General features: G+C 34.3%; 4 protein-coding genes across 4 annotated transcripts; all 4 read left to right on the forward strand.

Annotated features, from left to right (window-relative positions):
- Positions 1–6,002: 6,002 nt before the first annotated feature.
- On the forward strand, positions 6,003–10,349 carry LOC133818910 (mitochondrial intermembrane space import and assembly protein 40 homolog). Its single transcript, XM_062252023.1, has 4 exons — positions 6,003–6,307; positions 9,001–9,035; positions 9,147–9,272; positions 9,937–10,349. The coding sequence occupies exons 1-4, from the start codon at positions 6,175–6,177 to the stop codon at positions 10,123–10,125; spliced, it is 483 nt and encodes a 160-aa protein (XP_062108007.1). The 5' UTR covers positions 6,003–6,174; the 3' UTR covers positions 10,126–10,349.
- Positions 10,350–11,142: 793 nt separating this feature from the next.
- LOC133818912 (uncharacterized) lies at positions 11,143–14,508 on the forward strand. Its single transcript, XM_062252025.1, has 6 exons — positions 11,143–11,734; positions 12,022–12,120; positions 12,695–12,872; positions 13,210–13,307; positions 13,893–13,954; positions 14,119–14,508. Exons 1-6 carry the CDS (start codon positions 11,267–11,269, stop codon positions 14,243–14,245), a joined length of 1,032 nt encoding a protein of 343 aa, XP_062108009.1. The 5' UTR covers positions 11,143–11,266; the 3' UTR covers positions 14,246–14,508.
- Positions 14,509–15,058: 550 nt separating this feature from the next.
- LOC133818911 (lipoyl synthase, chloroplastic) lies at positions 15,059–18,003 on the forward strand. The gene is made up of 6 exons (XM_062252024.1): positions 15,059–15,754; positions 15,861–15,951; positions 16,099–16,256; positions 17,033–17,204; positions 17,290–17,400; positions 17,673–18,003. Exons 1-6 carry the CDS (start codon positions 15,213–15,215, stop codon positions 17,754–17,756), a joined length of 1,158 nt encoding a protein of 385 aa, XP_062108008.1. The 5' UTR covers positions 15,059–15,212; the 3' UTR covers positions 17,757–18,003.
- Positions 18,004–19,968: 1,965 nt separating this feature from the next.
- On the forward strand, positions 19,969–24,635 carry LOC133818913 (WD repeat-containing protein 26 homolog). Its single transcript, XM_062252026.1, has 5 exons — positions 19,969–20,313; positions 21,273–22,094; positions 22,975–23,076; positions 23,481–24,110; positions 24,285–24,635. Exons 2-5 carry the CDS (start codon positions 21,297–21,299, stop codon positions 24,513–24,515), a joined length of 1,761 nt encoding a protein of 586 aa, XP_062108010.1. The 5' UTR covers positions 19,969–20,313; positions 21,273–21,296; the 3' UTR covers positions 24,516–24,635.
- Positions 24,636–27,758: the final 3,123 nt, after the last annotated feature.

Raw genomic sequence — 27,758 nt, forward strand, 5'->3', positions numbered from 1 at the left:
AGTCTACGAAATGCTGGTCCAACGGGAGAAAGGCACCAACCTTCAGGTGCTCATCACTCCAAGCCCCGTAGCCATCTTGGAGGGGGGCTGTAACGACCCAAAATCACTAATAAGGCTTAAGGGCCTTGATTAGTGTGCCGGGAGGGCACGATTGGTTTATGTGTGAATTAAATAGTTTAATGCATGATTCTGTGATAAGCATGCTTGTATGAGTATATGGATATATGAAATTCTTATCTAAGAGTATTAGTATGCATGTAGGCCCTGTTTAGCTTAAAAGGGTATATTTGTAGTTTTAGCCCGCTGAGGGCATAAATGTGATTATATGTTATAATTGTGTAGACCACATTATTATGTGGATATATCTGCAGCATGCGACTTGAGGCGATCCTAGAGAGCCAGTTAGCGGGAAAGTCACAACGGGACCCAATACTTGACTCGGGGCGAGTCAAGGGGTATTTCGGGTATTAAATGGTTATTTGGGTTATCGGGTTATGGAAATAAATAATTGGAGATATATTTGAGGTTAGGAAACCTAGGTGGGAATATTGGCGAAATTTACCATTTTTCCCTCGGGGACGTTTTTGGTACCCCTAGCCTCGGGATTGACTTAATCAATTAAGGATAGATTAAAAAAAACTAAGAAAGTAGTATAACAAGGCCAAACCTATCCTTTTCTCTCTTCTCTCTCTCTCAAGGGAAACCACAGAAACTAAGAAAAACTTGGCTGGAAACTCAGAGAATTGAGTTGAAGTTTTGGAGATTAACCCAGTAGTAGCTAAGGAATCCAACCAGGAACTGAGGGAAGCCTTGAATTATATTTTTGGTCATTTGATTATGTAGCTTTGGGGCTGGATTAAAAGAGTTCTTGGGTTCTGAATTTAAGATTGAATTGAGGCTAAGGACTTGGGAGTTAACTCAGCAATTTCTTGGAGGATTGGTTCTTCAGTGAAGGTAAGCTTTAATTTATGGTTTAGTGTTTGAATTCTGTGTTTTCCTGGTTGGTTTTGGTGTTCTTGAGCTTGTGGGTTTTAAAGATTAAAATGTTGTTTTGATGAGTTTCTAGACTAGGTTTTTGCTAGGTTATGTTGCTGAAACATGCTAGAATGTTTGTGATAATTGAATTGTATCATTAGGATGGTTTTGGGTGGATTTGAGTGTTAAAAATGGTGGATTTTCTGGGTTCGAAGGGGTCGGGCCGCGACTTAGTTCTTGGTGTGCCACAACCTTTTGAAGCAGATAGGTGCTAGGGAAGAAGGGCGGGCCGCGACATGGGGAATGTTGGGCCGCGGCCCGTGTCTAGTTTTTGGTGAGGTTGAGCCTCTGGTCAGGGGCAAGTTGCGGCATAGGAAGCTTGGGCCGCGACCCTTAAGGGCATTTTTGGCCTTTTGGAGATTTTAGGTGTGGGAACCTAACCTAGGGTGCTCGGGATCGATCCCACTACCGTGTTTGGTGGAATTCGATGTCCCAGAGGCTAGAACTTTATCTGGAAACCGTTATACAATTATTAATGGAATCCCTTATCTTGGTTATGACTAGGTATAAGCTAGGGCTCAGGAAACGAATCGTGCTCAAGGGGCATCTCTCGTAATTAGAACACTTGGAAATTAATGGTAAGAGAACTGCACCCGGTTGTGAGTTTATGATGGGACTATGGGCTCCTTATTCTTGTATGCATTATGAAAGTTGGTATTATGCCATGAGAATATTAAACCAACGGCCTAAGAGTGCCGGAGTTTACATTGGCGCACAGGGCGCGGCTCAACCACTGGTAGCTGAGGACAACTTAATATTCACTGAGCTCGGTTTAAGCAGACCGGAGTCAGTGGGGTAAACAGAGGGTGCGACCTAAGGGCGTCGACCCTGATTATTGTGTGATCTGATTATCATTGTTAACTATTGAATATGATGTGCTGAATAACTGAGTATTAGCTTGTGGATTCATGGTTATGCCTATGAGTTATGTGATTAATATGGACTGCTAAGTGTATAAACATGCTTTAAGAGTTATATGATTATTATCATTGTTGTGCTATGATGTTATGTTTTCTTGCTGGGCCTTGGCTCACGGGTGCTACGTGGTGCAGGTAAAGGCAAGGATAAGCTTGGTCAGCCCTGATTCGGGGAGCTCTGAAGGCAGAATGTACATAAATAGCTGCTCGGCCACCACGGTTGAGGGAGGGACAGGAACAGGAGGACCATAAATGTCTTTTTTGCCCTTAGAGTGGCTAGCGGTTGTTTATACCTTGAAATTTTGTAAACTGACTTTCAAACATTGTTTCTTTTGGGATCCCTTGTACAAAACATTTAATTATATGAAATGTATCTTTTATGATCAAAACCCTTTAACCCTAGTTCATTAATGGTTTTAGTGACACGTTTTCAACTAAATGACTTGATTAGCAAGTCCTACACCTTTATAAATACACAGTGTAACGGTCTTGGCTTCCCAGGGCGTTACAGGGGCGCAGTTCCGTTCTCCCTCTAGTGCAGGTCGGGCGACAACACCGTCAGCTCCCATCTCACTCCTGGGACTCAGCAGGATCTTGTTCACTTTCCCCTGAGTCGTTATCCGGGAGACTATATGCTCGGCCTCAAAGAATGCATTGAGGTCGACCACGATCTCTCTCTCCACCACAGGACCAAAGTGAGGGATGGGAGAATCAGAGGTGATTTGCTTGCCTTTATCTTGGTTCTGAACAGAGGAGCTCGCGGAAGATTTCTTTGCTGGTGCCATGATTCAGATCGCTTGACGACAAAGCGGCCTATTAGTAGGCGACCTAAGATGATTTCTAGCTACGGTTGTAGAGGTACGGAAGATCAAAGGTTTAAGTGGTTTACTTTCGAGATTTAAAAAATTATACGAGCTAAGATTTTCCTTAGCCTCAAAGTGTGGTCCCACGCGTGGTCCTAGGCCACACACCTCGTTTACTTAAAATTCCCAGATACTTCGGGATTCGCGTGTCAGATCCGTCAGATCCACTACTTTCCTTTTGAAAGCGGTTCAATGCAAAACTACCTAAGGAATCGTAATCTTTAAGCTACCAAGGATTAAACCTAAAACTCCTTCGGCTTCTACACCCCAAATAGGTAAACAAACCAATTTACCATTAGAATTTTCTAAGAAAATCCAGAAAATATGCCCATTTTTATGAGTACCTTATTTCTAAAAAAGTATGATTTTATTCATTTAGCCTAAACCAAACCATATTTCCTATTGACACTCAGACATAGCCTAAACGATATTGAGCAAATGGCATTTTTACTCTGAAAAATAAAGAGTTGAAAAAATTCAAACCGGGTGAGGAAATACTTACATATTATATGCTAGTTCAAAGAAGATGTTGATATGTCCACAAGAAGCTCCTTGAAAGCTTCTGAAAGTCTGAAAGGCGATGGAGGGTTTTTGGAATACTTTGGAGAAGGAAAAGGGAAACTTGGATTTTTGGAAAAGAATTTTTTGAATGCAAAGGTGGTGAGGTTTCAGAACTGATCATCCTACTTATACGTAAACTATGGGAGTTAATTTGGGCCATCCGATTGGGTTAGCTCAAGATCCAAAGGCCTAGATTAAATGAACCATACAACGACAAAAAGTTGACAGGACAGTTGTCATAGTCCTCGAAACTCGAATGGACGCCAATTGCAGGAAACCACGTGTCCATTACTTGAGTAGTGGGCATACACGATCTTACATGGCAGAAGCCTAAAAGCCTCTACCGTGCATGTCAGAAAGTGACGACATCAAGCACGAGCAGGAGCTTGGGGAGCAAATGTTGTACCTTGAAATTAGCACGAGTTCAATTACTCAGTTCGGGGCACAACTGACAGATGAATATGTGGAAAAATAGCCAAGTAGAATATCTGGCTAATAGTGATGTGAACAACTCGAGTTTGGGAGCTGGACAACACGATACACATGTTATTATCAGACAGCCTCTCAGGATAACAATTGAGTTCGAGACTTATTATAACCAAATCCAACTTTGGCGCTTTAAGCTTACTACGAGCTAGGGTTCAGATAGTCGTTGAAACTTGGACATAACGCATACAAAAGGATCCCAAGAGATTCAGAGACTCCTTATACGCTCATTAATTCCCAGGATGTATCACATATCTATCATTTATTATCCGAGATAATACATGTATATGCTATTCTGTTATCAAATCATATCCCAATGTAAATGAGAATAATCTGTATTAAATAGATACCTTATTTATTCACGCGGTTACCCAAACTTGTCCATAAAATTCCCTTAAATACTAGGGATAATGGACAGGGAAGGGGACGACCATTTTTGTGTTGCCAAAACTCTACAGAAATAGAGAGAGAAGAGTAATAATATTGACTCGTTGACTAGGTAGATTTTAACCACTGAACCATGTATAAGTTGTGAGTGTTCAAGAGAGTGTTTATTATTTCACTACGGTTTATAATTCAGCACTAATCTACCTGTTTAATTTCTTAATACACTGCTGGTGAAAAACTGTGTCAACACCTTTGTTTGCCTCCATTCGCCGATGTTGCAGAGATCGACAACCTAGAAATTGCCAAACCGCCGAAGGAGAAGAAGAAATCACACAACCAAAGAGAGAGGAGGTAAAAGTGAAAATTGGCAAAGTAAATCTTTTTAGTTAAAAAGTAATAAAAAGAAAGGGTAGGTAACCATTTGGTATCCTGTGTTTTTGCAAAGTATCATCTTGGCACCCTTTGTTTACAAATAATACTTATTTGGTACCATGTATTTTGAAATTGTACATATTTGGTACCCTGCATTTTAAAATTGTACATATTTGGTACCCTAAACTTAAATTTAATTAATAAAATTTTACCAGTTTAATCAAATTACTCTCAATCATACGAGCTACAAATTATATATAACTGCTGACAGTTTGCTCATATTGACAAAATTTTATCAATTTGGATATCAAATATCTATGTTTTCAAAATATGGGGTACCGTATGCGCATTATTAAAAACAAAGGGTACCAGAACAATACTTTACAAAAACAAAAGGTACCAAATGAGTAAATTCCCAAAAAGAAAACATAAAAAAAATTAAAAAAAAATGTAATTTTTTTGAAAGAATAATAAATAAAATAAAAAAGGAATTTTCATAACTACCATTTTACTTTAATAAAATCTCATTAGTAATAAAAATATGGCATAAGCAGGATTTGTTACAAAAATATGGGAAAAAAACCCCATAAAAAGTGATTAAATTTATAAAAACTCATAGAATAACTTTTTTTTTTTAAAAAAAAGCCATATTTTGGCAAACTTTGTTAAAAAAAAACTATATAAATTGTAATTTCCTCTTTAATTTGGGTCTATCATGTCCAATCTGCTCCATTGCCGATTGCGGTTTGGTGTAAAATGACTCTTAATAGTTTGTGAAAGTAAGTAAATGCCCATATTTTTAGTTTTATAGTGAAAAAGCATAATCACATTTTTAATATTACATATTACAAAATATGTCATTTAACAAATTACTATTTTATTATAAATATTTTAATATTATGATATGTGCATATTAATTTTACTTAATTAGTTTTTATGTTAAAATTATTTTGATTTTTTATAGGTTGTTGAATAATATATCATACCACAAAATATATAACTGAGTTGAAAAATAATATATCAACAAAACTTATAAAATTATTACTAAAAAATGTATATACCATACTAACAAAATTATATACTACTATTAAAATGTATATACCATGATGAAAAATTATATACTACAATTATGTATAATAAGATAAAAACTAAATATCATAAAAAAAAATTAATATACCATAACACAGAAAATATATAAACAATTTAAAAATAACATAATAATAACCTATAAAAAATTTAAAAAATCAATATATCTCTAAAATAAAAAATAATTAAATAAAACTAATATAAATATCAAATTATATTAAAATCAAATACTGTTAAATAAATAAATTATAAAAATCAACAATTTAGATAAAATTGTCATTTCTCCGTAGCCATTATTGATGACATTATTTTTGCCATTTCCTCTAATTTCTCATTGCGGATTTCAGGTGACGTGTTGACCAGTAACTGTCCTTTGATCTTTCGGCCGGTCGCGCCAGCTTCTCTTCCTCTCTTTTCATCGGTTTCTCTCTGTCTGCGTTGCCTATTCTATCTGACTCTTAGAGGCAATGGGTCAAGTTCAAAGCGACGTCGCTTCAGTAACGGCGGCTAGTCAAGGCCGCGATCAAACGGTGTCGTCTGCTCCAAAACCGACCTCCTCCTCTTCTTCTTCTTCCTCGTCTATGGAGTCTCTTCTTGCAGGTACAGTTCTTCTTCTTTTCGTCCGTATTCAATAACCCAATTTTGCTCTAAGTGTTTGCTTTCTTTGATGGGTAATGGATTGAGTTAATATATCTCGACCTTTATTTGATCTCTGTGAATAATTCTGCGGCTCAGTTGTTTGTGGAAATGCCTGAGAGAAACTTTATGAATTCAAATAGTGATTAGCGTCATCAGAATTTGGTTCAGTCTGAAGAGACTGTGTAGTTAGTTAGATAGAACCAAAGTAACTCGAAGATTGTTGGGTTATTGGGTATTTGTATATTTGCACTAAAACAAATATAATTTGTTCTAAAAAAATGTTATTGCTTCATTTTAGCTCATTTCAGAAATGGTGCGTTTTTATTTAATTGCGGAACGTTTATTGGCCGATGACTGAAACTTGATAAGAACTGAGTGCAAAGCTTTTGTGCCTAAAGCTATAGAAATCTACCCACTGCATTTTTGGTTATTCCCTTGGACTGATTAATGGACTAAGAGCACATCCAATGCACGGCTAAAATGTGTTATTTTTTATAATATAGAGAAAAAATAGTTAATTAGTCTTTCAATGAGTGATGTAAAGTTATATTTTTTTACCTAAATGAATAGTATTTCTCTATATGTAGTGAAACATTATTCATCAAGCTATAAATATTTTATTATATTTTTATAAATTTTTGTATATATATGAATGTCATACTATTATATTTAATTATTTTATTTCTTAAAATGAATAAAATATTTTAAAAAATATAATATATAAATGATGTAGAGAAAAAATAGAGAAGCAGATGTATGGTATAATGTAAAAGTTTGATGTAAATTATAAAAATGTATATTTTGGTGATATATTTTGTAATACACTTTCTCTATAATATTTAGTTAAAACTCATAAAAACATCTTCCATCAGCTCCTTTATACATATCTTTATAATAGCTATGCACAAACTCCAATTAATCTATATCTACATTTACATATCTTTTATATAATATTTTAATATTTTTTTTATAAGCTTTCTCTCTCTATTTAGTATATATTTATTATTTATTTTTTCTTTTTCAATTATTTTATTTTACTTTAAGTAATAAAATATATTTAAAAATATAATATTTAAATGATATAGAGAAATATATAGAGAAGCTGATGAATGGTATAATGTAAAACTTAGAGGTAAAATAGAAAAATGTGAGTTTTGATGAGGTATTTTAAAGGATGGAGTAGAGCGCGAGTACTCTAAAATGATTAGGAGGTTGAGGAAATAATGGCTTTTGTGTAAATTAATATAACATTAAATTAAATAATGTGACAAATTTGATTTGTCACACAAATGTGATTTATCACACCTTGTAACATATTATTGAGAATAGATGTGTGTTCAAATGTAACATATTTTGGAGTTACAAAATCAATTACAGATTTGTAACTCCTAAATATTACCCTATACACGATTGAGAGTTATATATTTGTGTTTGAATTTCATAGAGTTATTATGTAATATGGTTGTTGAAGATATGCTTTTAACTCCCATTAGATGTATGAAGATTACAAAATCATGTGGGAAATGGTTTGAGATGTTTTGGAAAGATACAAAATTGGAAGGCTAAAACAGCCTGGTGGCTGCGGCCAGGATGTCCTAGGTCGCGCGGCCTGGGGTGTTGACAACCAATTCCAATTTTTAGATTTTTCCAATTTGAACGGTTCTAACATCCCAAGTAATTCTTAAATTTTCATTTTAATTCCATAAACATCAAATTAAACATTGGTAACAGATGTGAGGGTCGGTGGAATTTGAAATTCAAATGGTATCTCAAAAGTCTATAAATAGGAGTTTAATGCTCACTTGTAAGACACATCATTTTCTATCTACAAAGCACTCGGTTGAAAAATACTTGATAATTCCAGAGAGCTATCTCCTTGTGAGATCCCTTGGTGCTTAGAGAATATAAAGAAATAAACTTTTGGAAAAAGCTCTTAAACCTTGTTCAAGTTGGTGATCCCTACTATTTTACACTTTGGTTGTGTGAGAGTTAGTGATCTTTCTTTTGTTCTTTTTGTATTTTTACATCTTTTATTTTATTTATTTCTTCGTTTATATATTTATATTATTCATGTTTTGAGTTTGTAATCTTCTTCTTTTCTATTACTGCTCAAATTTAGCAATTGAGTTTGTAACATCTATTTTAGTAAACACATTGTCTATTGTATTTATTGCTTATTGATTTCTATTAATTCCATTGAATATTATATTCTCTAACATTGTGAACAAGATGTTATAGAGCTGAGTCATAAGCCCTGCAAATAAATCTTTAAGATCTTTGAGAAATCCCATTCTTCTGGGACATTTGCGCTCCATTCACCATCCAGCCTAGCCACTTTTGAGAAAATGTTGTGAACACATTTTCTTGACTGCTGACGCATGCTTGTTTTTTTACTTCCCATCCATCGATGCTGGTAAAATAAGCTCTTAGATGGAGCCTAAAATACATGTGGACTGCAATGGGATGAATGAAGTTGTTTATGTATGGCAGTGTTTATTTATATTTTGGAAAGGTTCAAAGGATGCTCTCGATGATTATTTGAGTTTTTAATAAAAAAAAGTAAAGGAAATATGAGCATTCTTTTATCTGGATGAAAACTAAATTAGAAATTGGTGGAGTATTTGATAGTTCAATTCAATTTTCTGCTCTAACAGAAGCTGCGGCTTACGGTGAAGAAGGCGAAGAGGAGGTTAGTCTATGCAAAAGAAATGAACCCCAATTTTGTAAAGGATTTTCTTTTATCTTGCTGTTGGAAAAGGATACAGTTTTTTAAGATTAATTATTTTTTTTCTTTCTCCAGTCTCTTGATGCCAAAGCTCAGAAAGCATTGGAATGCCCTTGCATAGCTGATTTGCGAAGTGGTTCATGTGGGGATCAATTTTCAGAGGCCTTCCTTTGTTTTTTAAAGAGTACTGCTGAAGAAAAGGTAAACTTATCACAAATTTTTTACTTGCCTTTTTGGCAAGCAGTTGGGAAACATTGAGTACGTCAGTTTTTGTACTTAACTATGTTGATATTTTGTTTTATACATTTTTAGGGACCTCACTAGCCTCAAAAAATAACAGAAATAAAATATATGCATTAACTAGAGCTGGTATTAACACGTGTTTCTGGCCTGGAAACTATCTTTTTCAAAGTAGAATTCAGCTTCTTCTTCTTAATTTTAAGTTCTAGTTCTTTTGTGGGAAAAGCATTTCCTCGTTTTCTTTAACCAAGTAACTTGCTGCCTAGGAAATGGAAGTCAGGAGACAGTACTACTATTGCATTCCTTGTAGTTTTCCGACATTGTGTTCAATATCTTTTTGCCTACTGTTTTTTTTTTTTATCCAATTGATAGGCTATTAGATTTTAGGGCCTGCTACTTATGACTGCGGTTGTAACTAGCTGCCCTTTACTGGCTTTTATGTGGTTAATATGTTGATTTCTTAGTACTTGCTGACAATATAATGGAATAATAATTTGGGTGACCATGAAATTTTGCTTGTCTATGAGTTGGGTACAGCCCATTGAAAAGTGGTAATGTATCAGCAAGCTAATTAATTTTAGAGAATTTTTTTCCCTAATATTCTTAATGACTTCCTTTTTTGCAGGGCTCAGATTGTGTGCATCCATTTGTGGCACTGCAGAAGTGTATCAAAGCTAATCCAGATGCCTTCTCTAAAGGCATTTTAGAGGAAGATGAAGATGAAGTCAAGAAAGTGGAAGAACCAGTCCAAGACTACAAAATTTACCCACCCACATGGGCCAAAGAACCTCAAAGTCCCAAGTCAAAGCTTTAGGGGAAAGGTCTATTTTGTTCTTCTTCCTCATCCTCTGCACTCAATTCTGTGATCTTTTTGTCTTAGGAAGCATAAAGCATTGGATTATTTTGACAAATAAACATTGAGATTATTGCTTATTCAACAGCCCATAAATGTTTGGAGGTTGAAGTCATTGGCATTGTAATCAACACTTTATATAAAGTTAAACATTGACAGGAAAGATGGCTTTATACTTGATGAAATATTGGAAAGGCCCTTTAAAGAATTTCAATCTTGGATGTATTGGCAGAAATTCAAACGCGGATGATAACTTTTTGTTGTAGATTACATTACCACTTACCCTGGCATCCGAGTTTGATCACATCTTAAATTTTTTACAATAGTGATGTATATTGTATGAGTAATGATATGTGCATCTAAAATATACTCCTAAACATTACACACGGTAACGTGTTTTTGTTTTTTAAAACTGGGTTCCATTTTTAATAAATGTAATTAGTTAAGTTAAATTGTCATAGGTGCAGATTTTAAGTGCATATATCATTACTTATATTTTATATAGTAATTAAACTTGCACCTTAGAAAGTGTACAATAGTCATGTATACAGTGATTAAACCTTCTCAAATTGCCCTTTAAGTGGAGGCATAATTAAAAATTAAACTTTTGTATAAAAAGTTTGTTTGTGTCGGGCAGAGGTAACTAAATATAATTGAATTTTTTTTACAAAAGCATTTTCTATACATCATGCCATGGGATTATATGTTTAATCATTTGGTAAAAATGATAAAAGATTAAATAATTTATCACACTGTAAGAATATATTTAACTATAAAATGGGTATGAGTGCATTTTAATATCAAGTCTCAGTGAGACCCGATATTAATTTGCTAATAATATTTAACTAATCTCATCTCAAAAAAAAAAAAAATAATAATAATATTTAACTAATTTTAGCAATGAAAAAAAATAAAAAATTAATATCAAAAGTTCCCAAGCAAACATATCGACTACGGGTAGGACCACTATATCTAATGTAACCTACGAAGAGCGTCCATTTTTGTGTTTTGGAAGCTGCTACGACCGGCGACACACTCGCCACTGTCGCCTATCCCATCCCTATCGTCCCAACCCAATTCTCTTCGCCTCCTCTGGCCTGCAATGGCTTTAGCTTCTTCCTCTTCTCACTGCTCGTGCTCCTTCGCTTCCCAGTTACTTCCTCGTCCAAAACCCAAATTCCCTCCTTTATTCTTTGCCTCTCCTCCTTCTCCTACCCCAATTAGTCTTCCTTCTCCCTTGCGCCTCAGACCCGGGAAGCCCATTTGCGCAGCCGCCAAGAGCAACCCCTCTGTCTCGGCCAAGCCCCAGAAAAGTGAGGATAAGAATAAGAGCAATGAAGAAGAGTTTGAGGAAGTGGAGGAAGATTTGCCTTGGATTCAGGAAAAGGCCTTGGATGTAGTGGAGTTCACGGGCTCGGTGACTCAGGCCATTCCTGGTCCTAGAGTTGGGACTAGTTCTCTCCCATGGATTCTTGCTCTTCCTCTCGCCTATGCCGGAATCACTTTCGTCATTGCCTTTGTTAGGACTGTTAGGAAACTCACTTCCCCAAAAGCCAAACGCAAGAGATTGGTACAAGTTTATTCCTATTTCTCTATCTCTTGAGGTTTTTCTATATTGGGTTTCTTTTATTATTCTGTGTACAGAAAAAAGGATGAAGAAGAAAACAGCTTTATTATTATTATTGTAAGGTTCAGGATTAGGAATGCATGATCTTTATTGTAAGATTATGGTGCCCATTTGTTTTTGCTAATGGTTTTATTTTCAAGCCTTGGTAGAGCTTTCTTCAAGATTCAATTTCGCCCGTGTTAGAATTATAAGTTTTGCTTAAAATATTGTTATCATTGGATTTTTGACAGGTGAATAAAAATGCCATGCTATGCAAATCAATAGATGAGTTGTTTCAGAAGGGAAGAGATGAAGTAACCCCCGATGCTTTCAAGCAACTCGCACAAAAAGTAAGGGTAACATAAGTCATCGTCACCACTATTGGTTTGAAAATTCTTTGGTTTGTTTTTCTTTCCGGACACTAAATACAATATAATCTGATAATAGTTGTGGCAGATAATTGTGTGGCTCTAGTCTAGTGACCACCCAACACATTTGAGAATCGAACGTGCTATTTTGTCACTGACAACATTCCATTATCATGTCCTGACCTGATTTTGTTTAAAATCAGGAGCTGATGTATATGCCTGTCGTTTGTTGGTGGCCGATCAGTCTGTTAGTTTGCATTTGGAAATATTATTAAATGTTCAGAATAACTTCATTTTTGTTCATTGTGTAGTTTGACATTGTTTTAGTCGATTGATGGGTGTCTTGGGGAACTTTTATCTTACAATGGTATTCGACATCTACATCTACATGTATATAAGATTATTTTTAGGGATGATAGCTTTCAGTTTTTCTAGATTGATAAGCCTAAATTCCAGATGCGGTTTGCTTTCTTTTTTATTTACATCAGTATACTCTGGGTACGTTTGTCCATACTCTTCATAGGGGAGTTGATAAGAACTGCTAATTTCTTTCCAGACAGATTATGGTGCAGATGAGATTTTGCGCAAGTATATACGATATGCTTTGAACGAAAGGCCATTCAACCCAGATTTGGTTGTTGATTTAATTCAGCTTAGGAAAGCTTCTGGGCTGGATGATTCCCAGGTTACTGAGGTTTTAAATGAAATCTCAAGAAGGATTGTGCAAGATAAAGGTAACTAATTTGAGGCTGCATTTTCTTGAAGTTGTGTGCTATTATTGTTTACCTGTTATTATGAATGCTATTGAACAGTTAAGGAAGAACCTACATGGGTCTTGGATCTTATATTATGTGAGGCCTGGGAGAATAAAAGGAATAAAAACTCATACAGAACTGCTTCTTCGATCTTTCATTCTTTCTCTGTTTCATTGCTGTTCTAATTTTATGATTCTTGGTAGTAGTTCTGTCTTTAGTTTTTATTACTTTTATTGGCCACAGGCCTTTAGACAAAACTTGATATTAGGTTTGGCTCTGTAAAACAATATGCTGACAGCTCTTTTATGATCTCCAGGTCCCGTTGTGATGGATTTGTCAGGCTACACGGAAAAGGGTTTCAAGAGAAAACTAGCTGTTCAGGCCCTTTTTGGAAAGGTTTTCTATCTATCTGAGGTAAGGCACTGAACAGACTAGAGACGACCCCAACAAACTGCTGTTTTCCTTCTTTTTTTTTTTTCTTCATTTGTATCAAACACAATACACCCAACTTGTGTTCTTTTTCTAGTACATATTTTGTTTTGTCGTTGATTTTTTTCTTCTTCCTGTCTTAATTAGCATTTACATTTCAAAACAAGTTTTCTTCAGTTAGTCCTGCCTGAATATGCCTACTTCCTTAAAATGATCAATAAGCACGTGAATGGCTTAGCCATATAAGTTTGCTACAAACATTTTTTTTTGGTTATGTCTTATTTTGCAGTTCAATTATGGCTTCATTTACTAGTTTAATTACCATCTAGTGAAATATTTTAATATTGGTTATGCTATATTCCTTTTCACATGCAATAGTAATTATCACTTGAGCGCTACAATAATTTGGTAAAAGAACATAAATTCATGTGCATGTCATCTGTTATCTCACTTCCGAATATTATAGCTGCTAAATTTTTGTATGGGTTTTTTGTTACACTAACTTCTAGTTAATTTGCATTATCTTTTTCCACTGACATGTTAAATTTATGCTCTTTGATTTTTTGACAGCTGCCAGAGTTCTGTTCAAAGGATAGCTCCTTGGTCATCAAGGAAATATTTGGTGTTGCAGAGTAGGCCTTCCTATCCGTTGCATTTGTTTGCCAAAGGCTTTTATGATTCATTATACTTGTTTTTTTTTTTTTTTTTTCTGGGGGAGGGTAAGAAAACAAAACTCCAGAATGAGATTTTGTCTCACAGGCTCACACACATTTTTATTGTTTTCTTTAATTCTCAGCGAGGACGCAGACCAACTCCGAATGCACACACTTTCTGAAGCAGGGGATGTTGAATCGCTTGAGAAAATGGTTGATGATAGTTCGTATTCAGAAGAAATTATTGAAGACCCATCTGAGGATCCTTGATTCATATTCATTCAGAATAAGTTTAACCCATGTTGTGCGGATTTATTTTATGCCTTTACCGACAAGAACACTGGAACACCGGTACAAAAAGTTCACGAGTTAGTGTTTTTCTCTACCGTATCATGTATGTAGAAATTTTGGGGAGAGCATGAATTCAAGTAGTTTTTTGAAAATATGCCTGGGAAATTTATGTGCTAGTTTTTCATTTTGCAAAATATACATTCAGGCAGGCTGATCCCCATGTCCTTGCTATTTGGCTTCTAGCTAGCAAACCTTGTGCTGAAGAGCAACCAAAGGTAAAATACTAAGGTTATTGTTAATTTGCTAATTAAAAAAAAAAAAAAACTAAAAGAGGAGGGAGTAGATGTGTTATTATATAATGTACTTGTCACAGCTAGAAGATCTAACTGAGCTGAACATCACAAGTTGAATCATATTATTTTTGTGGGTTGAGACCGATTGACCATTACAAGAATACAACACGCTAATAATAGCTAGATGAAAGTTTGTGATTTTAACAAGCATGTATATTTTTGTTTGGAAAAGAGGAAAAATTTCAAATTTGAAGATCAATATTGAAAGCAAATAGCTATAACATTTCAATCAATACAAATTTATTTTTCGATTTAACAGGACGTGCTTTTATTTATTATTCAGGAGAGTGCAGTACTCGAACTATTAAAAAATTATCACTCTCTATATACAAATATTTAGCTTAAATGTTTAGTTACGAGTAATACATCTGCTGCAAATTGTTTTCATTTACTATCTCATTATAAAAATATATATTTTTATAGTTAGTCTCCAAATATAAAAATAAAAATGGGGAGGTTGGGAGTTGGCAACTAAATAACCAAACCAAAAAAACAGACGGAGATCTCAAAGAAGCAAACCACGAACAAATAAACCATTCCCATACTATACTTCTTCATTGCTTCATTCCGTAGATTCCAATACTCGCGAGAAAATGCTTCAGCAATTCCGCCACCGGATTCCCATCCCCATTTCTTCTTCTAATTCATCTGCTTCTACTTCTTCTTCTAATTCATCTGCTTCTACTTCTTCTTCCTCCTCTTCAATCTCCCTCCCATTTCCGAATCCCCATTTCACCAAACCCAATTCCAAACCCTTTAATTCACTTCTCCAAATTCAATGCAAGGCCGTGGACTCTAAGCCATTGCCCGCAGTCGGTCCCTTCACCGGGAGGGATCCCAACGTCCAGAAGCCCCCATGGCTGAAGCAGAGAGCTCCGCAGGGAGAGAAGTTTCAGGAAGTCAAGGAATCCCTCTCCCGATTGAAACTAAACACCGTTTGCGAAGAAGCTCAGTGCCCTAACATTGGAGAGTGTTGGAATGGCGGCGGCGATGGGGTCGCTACCGCCACCATCATGCTCTTAGGCGACACGTGTACTCGCGGTTGTAGATTCTGCGCCGTCAAAACTAGTAGAAATCCTCCTCCGCCTGATCCCAATGAGCCCCAGAACACCGCCATTGCCATTGCTTCTTGGGGGTATATGGTGTTTTTGTTTCTTTTGCATAGTTTATGTCGTATGATGGAATTACTTTGTCGTTTATGTATATAAGTAATTGAATTATGTTTTCGTTTTTGTTTGCAGTGTGGATTATATTGTTCTCACTAGTGTTGATCGCGATGACATACCTGATGGAGGAAGTGGGCATTTTGCTGAGACTGTTAAGGCCATGAAGGTCTTTATTTCTATGTCGTTTATAGTATCCGACTCTTTTTTTACTTTTCAGTTTCTCTGGTTGTTCTTTGTTAGAACTTGGTTGTTATTGAATTACGAGACTGAAATGAGGAGACTTTGTATATTTTGCACAATTCCCTTTATGCAGAATCTCAAGCCTGAAATCATGGTTGAGTGTTTAACCTCTGATTTTCGAGGTGACTTGACTGCTGTGCACACTTTGGTTCACTCAGGATTAGATGTGTTTGCACACAACATTGAGACTGTTAAACGGCTTCAACGAATTGTTCGAGATCCTCGGGCTGGGTAAGCAGCGTCACTAAGTTTTTGCTTCTCAAAATTGTTGTTTTAATCCCTCTTTTTTATACTTTCTTTATCTTCTAGTGTGTTTGGTATGAAATTTAGTTATAATAGTTAGATTATACTACTAAATCTCAACTGCATCCTACTTTTTGTAATACAACAATTTTTTATTTATTTGTTTTCTAAGATCTCCTTTTTGTATATTGCTTGACTTGTCACATTTCTTATACCGACCCAATTATGGTTTGATGATTTTCATTTCATCTTTACTATTGATGTTTTCATGCTTCAAAGAATTAGCAGCAGTGAAGGGGGATTCTCTAAGCTATTAATGTTGATGCCAGAGATGATGGACTTTCTCATTATTTTAAAACTTAAATTTGTAAGAATGAAGCTAACATCAGACCTCAGTCAAGTTATATTGATGCCTTTAGCTTTGCCATTATCTAATGGCAACTTTGAATGGTGTTCTTATAAGCCGGAAAGACCAAGACTGTTCAATAAGTCCTTTCTTTCTGGAACACTAGATGTACCTTTAACTAGTGAAACCTTGACGTGAACCTTGTATTTAGTCTCTGAACTGGTCTCATGGTTTTATGTATTATTAACTCAGCCACTAATTTATTCTGATTTTAAAGAATAGATAGGTGAATTCAGTTTATGGCTGGCGTATTTAGCTAGCTTCAGTAAGGTGGCTCTGATTATACACTCTTTCTAGGAGGATTGCTCCCTGGATTTCATATTTTGCTCTGCTAGTTGAGATTAATTCATTGGTGCAGGTATGAGCAGAGCTTATCCGTTTTGAAACATGCAAAGGTCAGTAAGGAGAGTATGATTACAAAATCTTCCATAATGCTGGGTCTCGGAGAATCAGACGATGAGTTGAAGGAAGCCATGGCCGATTTGAGGGCTATAGATGTTGATATATTGACCCTTGGGCAATATTTACAAGTAAGTTTGTACAATCTACATGCTAAATTAAGATGCAATGCTTTCAATGCTATCTATTTTAAACTAGATTTGTTAACTATTGCAGCCAACTCCATTACACTTGACTGTCAAAGAATATGTCACCCCTGAGAAGTTTGCTTTCTGGAAGGAATATGGAGAGTCTATAGGATTCCGTTATGTAGCCAGTGGGCCATTGGTAAGATCTTGTACCGTTGGTTTATTTAGGACAACAATTATCTTTTGTCATGCATTATTGCTAAGCATTTATTAATATATATGAAAGCATGGATTGGACTATTTGTCATCGTTTCCCCCAAACTCACAGCATAAAATATTGTTTTTGGTTGATGGAAAATGTGAAAAAATTAATAGAAAACAGTTGTTTTACTTGGATTAACCTTGTTTTGGTTAATGTCATTTACTAAAACAAAACCTTCAATTAAGTAGCCAACATGTATTATGTTTCAGGTTCGATCATCATACAGGGCAGGAGAGCTCTTTGTCAAGACAATGGTTAGGGAAAGTGCTAACAAAACTTCTATGACATCTTAAGCTTTTGCACTTCCATAACTATTGCTGCTAAAGCATTGGATTTGGGCAAACCAAGAGCTTCAGCTGGGGCAGGTTATTGTTGCCAAGTTGGCCCGAAGTTTTTAGTACTTTTTTGTCTGGTGTAAAGGAAATGTCCCCTCCATAGAGAAACTTGGTGTACTTTACCGTATTCATTTATTAGTTTGCATATCATAGTTCAGTGTTCCAATAAATATATTTATAAATTATAAGCCTCTATTGGGTTCAAGATTTGTTCTTTATTAATTTAAAAAATGGTAGATTAAACGGAAAATTGTGTGGCTGTGTGTGTACATATGGGTAGTCCTAGTCTTTTCCTGAAATAATGAAAGGTCAGATAATTTAGTAAAGTTAGAGGAGTTGTATTATATAAGATAGATGTGCATATTTGAGGGACTCTTCGTATTAATGTTAATGAAAAAATTAAGTATAGCTTATGGAATACAATTGCATGAGATCAATACTTTGTTTATACTACTCGTGGTCGATTTGGTCAAAACCCAAAATCATTAAATAAAGGATTTTGCCTTAATGTGCAACATCATCTCATTAATTAGACTAATGAGAGTGTTGTACGCTTCCCATAGTCCGGTCACGTTAGTGTGTCACACTCTTAACCATTCAACCATATTCTTGTTGGTAAGGCAATCAGTCTGAATTTTCAACTACTGCAGTTAATGGTATGGGAAGGAAGAGAACTTCGCTATTTTGAGGTTTTTATTTATTTTTTAAATCTTAGAAACATAAATTTACTTTCTTCACATACAACCAAATTCGTTCTCTGTTTTAAGTGGATGAAGTGAAATTGGTGATATGATGAGATGACTTTTCTTGTTTAAAATATAAATAGCGAATCTAACTAGGAATGGATCCTAAGTTCCTTTTAAAAAAAAGACTATTAATTGTATTTCAATTAACAAATATATTACTTCCAAGTAGAATATTATAAATTAAGATCAATAAGGATTTTTGGATGATGGGTTAACAGCACGACAAGATAACATAGTAGGGTTCGGGTACTGCTTGCTTATTCAATGTTAGCATCATTTTTATATAGGGATGGCAATAGGCCTACCTTATAAAAATTGTTCTACCTATACCCTCCTCTGTTATCTTATAATTTTTTGCAGGTAGGATACGGGTATTACCCTAATGGATATATGATACCCATGAGTAACCCTACCTTAATAAAATTTAGAATAAAAAAATTGAAAAAAATCAATTTGTTATACTTATAAAATTAAACCAATATAACATGATTAAGTATTAAAAGTAGTAAATTCTAATAAATTATTATTTGTACTTATAAAAATAATAAAAATATAATATAATGCGGTAGAAATTATAAAAGTTAGTATAATATATTATTTTTATTTATATTTGTAAAGTTAATTAAAATATAATATAATGGGTTAAATATTCTAAATACTAATAGATACATTATATTTATCTTTAGAATATGTACATAGTATATATTAATTAATTTTTGTAAATTTAGATCATTAAGTATTCAATTTTTAGTGTATAAATTATAAATAAAAATATATATTAACTATTTATAATATATATTGTATGCCATGTATTTATATTTATAAAATATACTAATATTTCTACATATATTTTAATTTATCTTATATTTTTTTTATATCTTAAAAAATAGAATTAAAATTTATATAAATAAATACAAATATCTATAAATAAATATACATATATAATTATGCTGTATAATAGGATTGAGTACACCTATATCCATAGCCTACCCATAAACTCGTATTGAGTACATGTTTTTGTACCCTTACCCTACCTTAAATCCTAATTAGCGAGTAATATCCTGTTCATTAGGGTAAGGTACATTTTTCGGTTAAAATTGTCATCCCTAATTTTATACATATTTGAATGAAATGTGGGAGTAACACGCACAACACAAGCAGTCCTGGCAAGGCTAAGTTCCGGAGCATGACGTTGAGAAGCAACCAAAACAAAAAATAATGTAACGTAAGAAACAAAACACATGAAATGTGTTATTCAGATGAGGTTGACAATAGACATTTATAATTTATATTATATATATAACTATAGCTATAGCTATAGGAAAAACATAACATGTAGCATAATTGGCCACATCTACATTCCACATGACATGGCCTTAAGACCACCTTGTTGGCGTTGGTGTTGGCATCTTTACCCCCTACTTCTCTCTCTCTCATCCCCACTCTGCCGACTGCCATAAGCATAATTAAAAAACAATTTAAAATTAAAACACAAGAAGAATTTTGTATCAACCACCAAATATATATATAGTACCATCTATATTGATATATCTCATACATGTGTTTCTCTACACTCTTCTCCATGCTTATATGACTTTCGGTGCTCCTTTTATTCTTTTTCAGGGTCCTTCTCTTTCTTCATACGCCTCCTCTCTGTAGAGAACCACTTAATTTTTTTTTTTTCAGTTTTATTTCCTCCTTAATTTTGACTTCTGGGTATTGGTCATTTCTGCTGGTTTTGGACTCTGCTGATCTGGGTTTGTCTTCTGGTGAGAAATCCAGGATCTTGTGAATGGGGTTTTGAGTTCTTTGTCTTTTAATTTTGTTCTTGACTATGTTTTCTGTGCTCGTTTTTGTTTTGATTATTAAATGAACATATAATTTCTTTTTTGCTTCACATTATTTTTCAATCTATGAATTTATTCATCTGTTTTCATTTAACATTACAAATTTATGTTTCACATATGATTGTAATTGATACAGTGAAGGTTGGATTCTTTGCTTCACAATGTAGTGTGAAATTCTTTTACTTTGATAACTGGGATATGGGGTTGGAGAAATGCTTGGATTTTGTTGGATTTTATGATCAGACTAGGAGTAACTCAGATACACTTTGAGATGCTATTAATTCCCCTGTATAATTAGTTTCTGAGTTGACATTATATACTTCTTTTAACTTCATTCAGCGTGATCACCAAGCTCAGTCAATTCTCTTGCTGACGCATTTTATTCCAAGCTTCATTTCTGGCAATGTGGAATTGTCGCGGTAATGAAATTCAAAGCTAAGAAAATTAAGCCCTCAATTTTGGCCAAAGAAGAGATCATGGGTGATTGATCACCTTTTGGTCCCTTCCATTACAATGATTTAATGGGAAAATGTTGCTCACCTTGAGAGTTTCGTGTTATGTTACAAAATTATTAGTTACTAATAATTTCCTTTTCTTACCCTTTTGAAAATTTGTTCATTCAATCAGCTTATCATGTATTTTTCTCCCCATTCCGTTGCAACTTGCAAATTTCTTTGTAGTCTAGTCTTTTTGTTTTTGTACATTCTGGATGTCTGTTAAGCCTTTTCCTTTGATTATCTGTTGCATAAGATACAGTTTTCTCTGAAATTTTCATTTTATTTGTTATTTTGTTTTATCCATATTTACTTTAACAAGAAATGTGCATTGTCTCTTACATCTCTAGCTGAATTCATAATTATTTTTTTGCTTTCAACTTGTAGAAAACTCATGGAGTTTGGTATTTCATGGGAGGTATGGAGAGCACTGATCCACCTTCTAAACGTGTAAAATTTCCTTTGGAAGAATCGAATATCTTCTTAGAAGATTCAACACGAAAAATTCCTATTGCTTACTCTTTGGGAGACTTGATGGCTAAACCTCTACTCTCCCTAGGCGATGAAGAAATGATTGGCCCAAATGGAGTTATAAGAAAAACAGAGTTTGTCAAAGTCATAACAAAGGCATTGTACTCACTTGGGTATACTAAAACTGGGGCCATTCTTGAGGAAGAGTCAGGAATACCATTGCACTCACTGTTGGTTAATGAGTTTATGCAGCAAGTTGTTGATGGAAAGTGGGATGATAGTTTAGCCACATTGCAAAAAATTGACCTCTTAGATGAAAATGCTTTCAAGTTAGCAACTTTTTTTATCAAGGAACAGAAGTTCCATGAGCTTCTTAAAATTGGTAATTTGGATGGTGCTTTAGGTACACTAAGAAATGAGCTTGTGCCTATTCATATCAACATTGGTCGGGTTCATGAACTTGCCGCATGCATCGTTTCTCCTTCTACATGTTTAACACTTTGCCTTTTAAGTCAAGATACTGAAGTTGCAAAATCTAGATCAAAATTGCTAGAAAAACTGCAGAAGTTGCTCCCTGCAGCAGTCATCATACCTGACAGAAGGTTGGAATATTTAGTTGAACAGGCTCTTGATGTTCAATGTGATGCTTGTGAATTTCATAATACATCAAAAAGTGATCTGTCTTTATATTCGGATCATCATTGTGGAAAAAACAAGATTCCAAATCAAACATTGCAGGTGAGTGTTTGTTTGAAGTTTGTAATTTATCTTTTATTCCATATCTAAAATTTTGCCCACCATCTAACTTTTGTTTGGGCCCAGCAATTGTGAAACTTAATAATTGTATAGCTTGTTAAGATAGGGCGGAGAAATCTGTGAAAGACTGCATTTGCTTCAGACTTACTACTTTAACTTATTTGGCTGTCATACCAATTATTCTTTCCATCTAACTGATTCCTTTGAAAGTGCCTTTTTTTTTTGTTTTGACAGATTTGTTTTCGTGATAACATAAGCACGCTGCATAATAACCATCAATTTAAAAGCAGCCAAATTGGGATAGAAAAATTTCTTCATTGCAACTCAATAATTTTGAAATCATTGTCTTATCTTTTGGAACTATTCCTAGAGTAAATGGATTCTTGAACTTCCTTATAATTATAGGACATAAGTAAAAACTTGTTTCTATTCTGCTAGCTGTAATTTATTTGTTCTGATGTGGTACAATATATGTTTGTCTTAATCTGAGATCATTATTCTAATCTAACACTTGTTGCTTTACTCACTTGAATTGGAATCACCTTGTTTCATGGTCCTTAACAACCTTTTTGGATAAGATGAGAGGTAATGGCAAAGTGAATTAACTCTCAGTAATATTAATAAACTTTGCCAACTTCAGAATACTTTACACAGTGTCATTTTAAAAAATTGGTTTTTATCTCCCCTCACATATTTCTTGGTTAGTAATTTATTCTGCTGTTGGTACCTCACTCTTTATACATGTTTAAACCCTCCTTTAAGCAACATTCTTGGACAGATTGCTTGTTCTCTGTTTGTTTTTCCTTGTTTTTGGTTTTTTTTTAGATTTACAAGCTTCGTTTTTGCTAATCTAATGTAACAGGTACTGCGAGCACATAGTGATGAAGTATGGTTTCTTCAGTTTTCACACAGTGGCATATATTTAGCTTCATCATCCAAAGATCAATCAGCAATTATATGGGAGGTATTTCAATGTTTCATGTTCCCTCTTCATTTCTCTGTTTATTGGTCTTGTGTACGTAATATTTTGACTAATACGTTGATTGTTTTTTAGAAGTTTCTGTGTATATGGAACGTTTTGATAATTATTCTAATGTCTCTTCTTCTATTGCTATAGATTCAAGGTATTGTTACCGTAACTAAAATTGTTTTATCACAATCAAATATAGGATCATGGCATATCATATCATATCAGGAAGTCATCTATGTATAAGTTTTCTCTGGATATTTACGGGAAATGGTATAAATTGCAGACACTTAAAACTTCATTGTTTTGCAGTATTGTGTATTAGTCGGCACTAGTTAGACATGCTAAAACTATATTCAAAATATTGTAATCTATATGATTTTGAGTTATTTATTTAATAGGTTAAAGAAGATGGTCAAGTTTCATTAAAACATGTATTAACTGGTCACCGGAAACCAGTGTCGATTGTTTCATGGAGTCCTGATGACCATCAGCTGCTGACATGTGGACTAGAGGAGGTCGTGAGGCGCTGGGATGTAAGTTCTGGTGATTGCCTCCATGTTTATGAAAAGAATGGCATCGGCCTGGTCTCATGTGGATGGTTTGCGGATGGTCGAGGGATATTCTCTGGGATGACTGACAAGAGTATTTGCTTGTGGGAATTAGATGGAAAAGAGCTGGAGTGTTGGAAAGGTCAACGTACCCTGAAAATATCAGACATGGCTGTAACTGATGGTGGGAAGAAGATCATAAGCATATGCAAACATACTGCTATAATATTGCTTGACAGGGAGGCGAATTATGAGAGGCTGATTGAAGAGGAGGAAGTAATCACTTCATTCTCACTATCCAAGGACAACAAGTTCCTATTGGTCAGTCTCATAAACCAAGAAATCCATCTTTGGAACTTGGATGGTGAAATTAAGATTCTGGCCAAGTACAAAGGTCATAAGCGTACACGGTTCGTCATCCAGTCTTGTTTTGGTGGACTTGAGCAAGTGTTTGTAGCAAGCGGTAGCGAAGACTCCCAGGTACTAAAACTCATTGTTAACTGAGAAATTAACCTGAGTATGGTTTGGTAAATCTGGTAAAAATATATTCATTTATAAATAGATTTTTAGTACCTGGAGATTATATAATTGCCTCAATACCCTCAAAGAGAATTTCCCGGAGTTGAATGGCCAAATTTTCTTGTGTGGCCGCAGGTGTATATATGGCACAGGGACTCAGGGGAGCTGATAATGACATTGCCTGGTCATTCTGGAGCAGTGAACTGTGTGAGCTGGAGCCCTGCAAATCTTCAAATGTTGGCTTCAGCCAGTGATGATCGGACAATTCGAATATGGGGTTTGAAGAATCAGTCCAACTTAATGAGAGGAAAAGTTTGTCAAAGAAATGGAGAGGTCATTCACAACCACTTTAATGGAAGAGTTTAGAACCAATATTTCCTTGTCAACAAAGTAAAATTGTGCAAAAGTTGTTTTAATGTTCCTCAGAATTGTTGCCGACTTGGTCATTGGCAAATGAAATTAAAAAAAGAAATTAATAGTTGTTTATATAGCATTGTTTTGTTTTGGGTTTATATCTTTTTGCACTATGTGATTTGTAAAATGGTTTAAATAGATTCTTAAATTTGATTTTAGTCAAAGTTTTTTGAACTAAAATCACAAATAATTTACTAAACTAACAATTTAAAATAAAAACACAATCATTCCGTCTAACAATTGTATTATCGTATTCAATTTTTTCTTAATCAAAATTGGGTTTAGAGGTCTATTTGAATCATTTTACAAAATATAGTATTAAAAAAATAATGTCGAAATAGGTAATGTGACAAAATACGTTGTTAAAAAAGGTCTAAACTATTTGACTTTTCATTGGTCACCAAAGTATGGTGCGTGCTTTGCTAAATGTACTCAGCTTAGTTAGTAGTATAAAATGCTCGGTGGTGCGGAGAGAAGGGATAAGGTGGAGATATCAATATTATTTTTCTTTTGTTTATTATGCACACCAAGTAGGATTGATCATCAATCCAATCCGTGTGGAATATAAGAAACACAAAATACAAGTAAATAAGATTACACAAATAAGAAAGAAGTGAAAATATGAACTATAGACAAAAGATAAGTAAAACACCACAATGAAAAGAGATGGAAATGATCACCACACTTGAACAAGTCTCGAAGGACTTTGTCCAAAAAACTTATTTCCTCCCTCTCAAGAATACTAAGAGAAACACAATGGAAACGTTATCAGGATTTATCAAACCTATTACTCTTAGCCCATTGTTCTTAGGAAGAGAATGTAAAGTAGTCAAGTGAACCAAATGGCTTCTATTTATAGGGTTTTCACTTTCATTTAAATTTGAAATTCATCCACCAACCCCTTGATTATTACCAAACTTCAATTGGAAATTTATGAGATTAAATGTGAGATTTTGGAAGTTATATGAGTTGTTGAAACTGAACATGTTTAAAATAACTCGAATATTTGAGCAATTACAAACTAGGTGACGACATGTCACCTAGGGCGACACATCGCCACACAATGAGCAATGTAAGGCGAGTGATTATATTTTTCTGCTACTTTTTTTATACTTAAAAAGTGTCAAAACATTCCAAGATTCTCATAATTTAATTGTATTATTTATATAATTTATAATTGATAAAATTAAGTGCTATGTACACCTTAATCTCACAGGCTTCAAATTCAAAACATATATAATTCATTTTACATATTTTATCAGTATTGATGTGTGAGTAACAATAAGCTACCAGATTTGTAATTCCTCTATATATGTTAATTTTTGTAACATATTTTATTTGTTTTAGTTAAAATATTACATTATTTACAAATAATATACCATTCTCCTACTTAATTAATAAACTACTCTTTTTAACAGGAACAATGTTTTGATGCATAAAGTAAAGCTTCTTTTAACTTAAACTTTATTTTAGTATAATTATCAGAAAGTTTCATTGCAAATTCTGGTTGCACAAAGCATTGAACTAACTATTACTAAATAACAACATCAATGATAACACACACCTCCACAACATTTACTTGAGAACTACAAGTAACGCTTTGCACCATTATCGTCATGTCAGTGGTCTTTAGATGACATGTCACCTAACACTGTGCCAAAAGTACCACAGACGACATGTTGCCTACATCCATGTAGTTTTGGGCTTCAAAGCATAGATTAACTGAAAGGAGACCATAGTTTGATCACTTATCAGCCTATTTGCAGCAAAAACACTTGGAGATATTAGAATGGAAAAAAAAATACATCTATTGGACAATGACTTTGGAAACTATTATGTAGAGAACATTACGAAGACTAATGAGATAGAAATGAGATGCTAGAGTTGGATTCTTAATCTTTGGAAAAAAAAAAGTAATCAACGTGGAATTGACCTTATGAAAATGTGTTTCATCATTGAGCAAATATAAAGTTGGCTGTGATTCTGAGGGGCCAACTATGTTCCAATTCCACTTATAAAACATACATGACATACCATCTTCTCTAGGACTCTTATCTGATGCTAAAAGTTTAGACTTTGATTGATATCTAAAACATTAAATGAAGCGGACGAAGCATTATTCATGATAGCAATAATGAGAGTAAGGATATGATCAAGGACAAACGTAAGGCGGTCAATAGTGTTATGATTGGTTAAATACATAGTGAAATTGGTTAGGCACGAAGATGTGCAAGAACAATAACAGTTTCACTAAAGTTAACATGTGTGAGTTGAATTTTGGTATAAGTATCTATAAATTATTTTTTTGGGTCCAAATTGTTTATTTGGAGTCTATAACAGTACCCAAAAAGTTTAGAGGCATTTTAAGATGTTTTGTGGCAAGTTTTGGGGTGCCAAGTCAGTTCGACTTGTGTTGCATTGTCTCTAGCAGGCGACGCGTCGCCGGGTACTAAAAAACACAATATAGGTGACGCATCACCTGCATGGTCACGATGCATTTCCTAGGTGCAGAGGACGCGTCGCCTGGGCGGTTCATACAGGATTGTATAGTGATGTGTATTTTGCTCCAAAATTCAAATTAAAATGCATTAATCTTATTGGTTGAGCCTAATGAGGATTCATATACTATTTAAATGAGTCATTTGAGTTTTTGGTAAATTTATCAGTCACCTCTCTCTCTCTCTCTAAAACCCTCTCTCTCTAGCTCTCAAGATTACTAGTTTTCTCCAAGATTTTCATCAAGAAAGCTTGACTTGTTTGAAGATTAAGGTTTGTAAATCCCTTTCTCATTCCACTTGTAGTAGCTTCAAGCAATCTCAAAGGAGAGGCTAGGAATAAAGATGTTTGGACAAAAAATCTCAATTTGTGTCAAGCCTTTGTAACATCCATTGATTCACATGAAATAATAAACTTATGATTTTATGTAACTTGGTGGTTTCTCCACAAATGTCTATTCTTTCTCTTGATTTAGTTTGTGTTAGTCTTTCATTAAATCCATGATTATATTGTGATTAAATGTCTCTAAATTCATGTTATCATTATTTAATTATCAAGATTTGCATTCATTCTATGAATATGGTTCTTGATTAGTCTCTAGGGTTTGAAATATTGAATTAATTTTCATTATTCATTGTTGGATTAGAAAAGTGTATGTAATGCCTTGGATAGCCAAGACTGTTACACTGTGTATTTTAA

The sequence above is a fragment of the Humulus lupulus genome, chromosome 2 (assembly GCF_963169125.1).
Source record: "Humulus lupulus chromosome 2, drHumLupu1.1, whole genome shotgun sequence".
Classification (NCBI taxonomy): domain Eukaryota; kingdom Viridiplantae; phylum Streptophyta; class Magnoliopsida; order Rosales; family Cannabaceae; genus Humulus; species Humulus lupulus.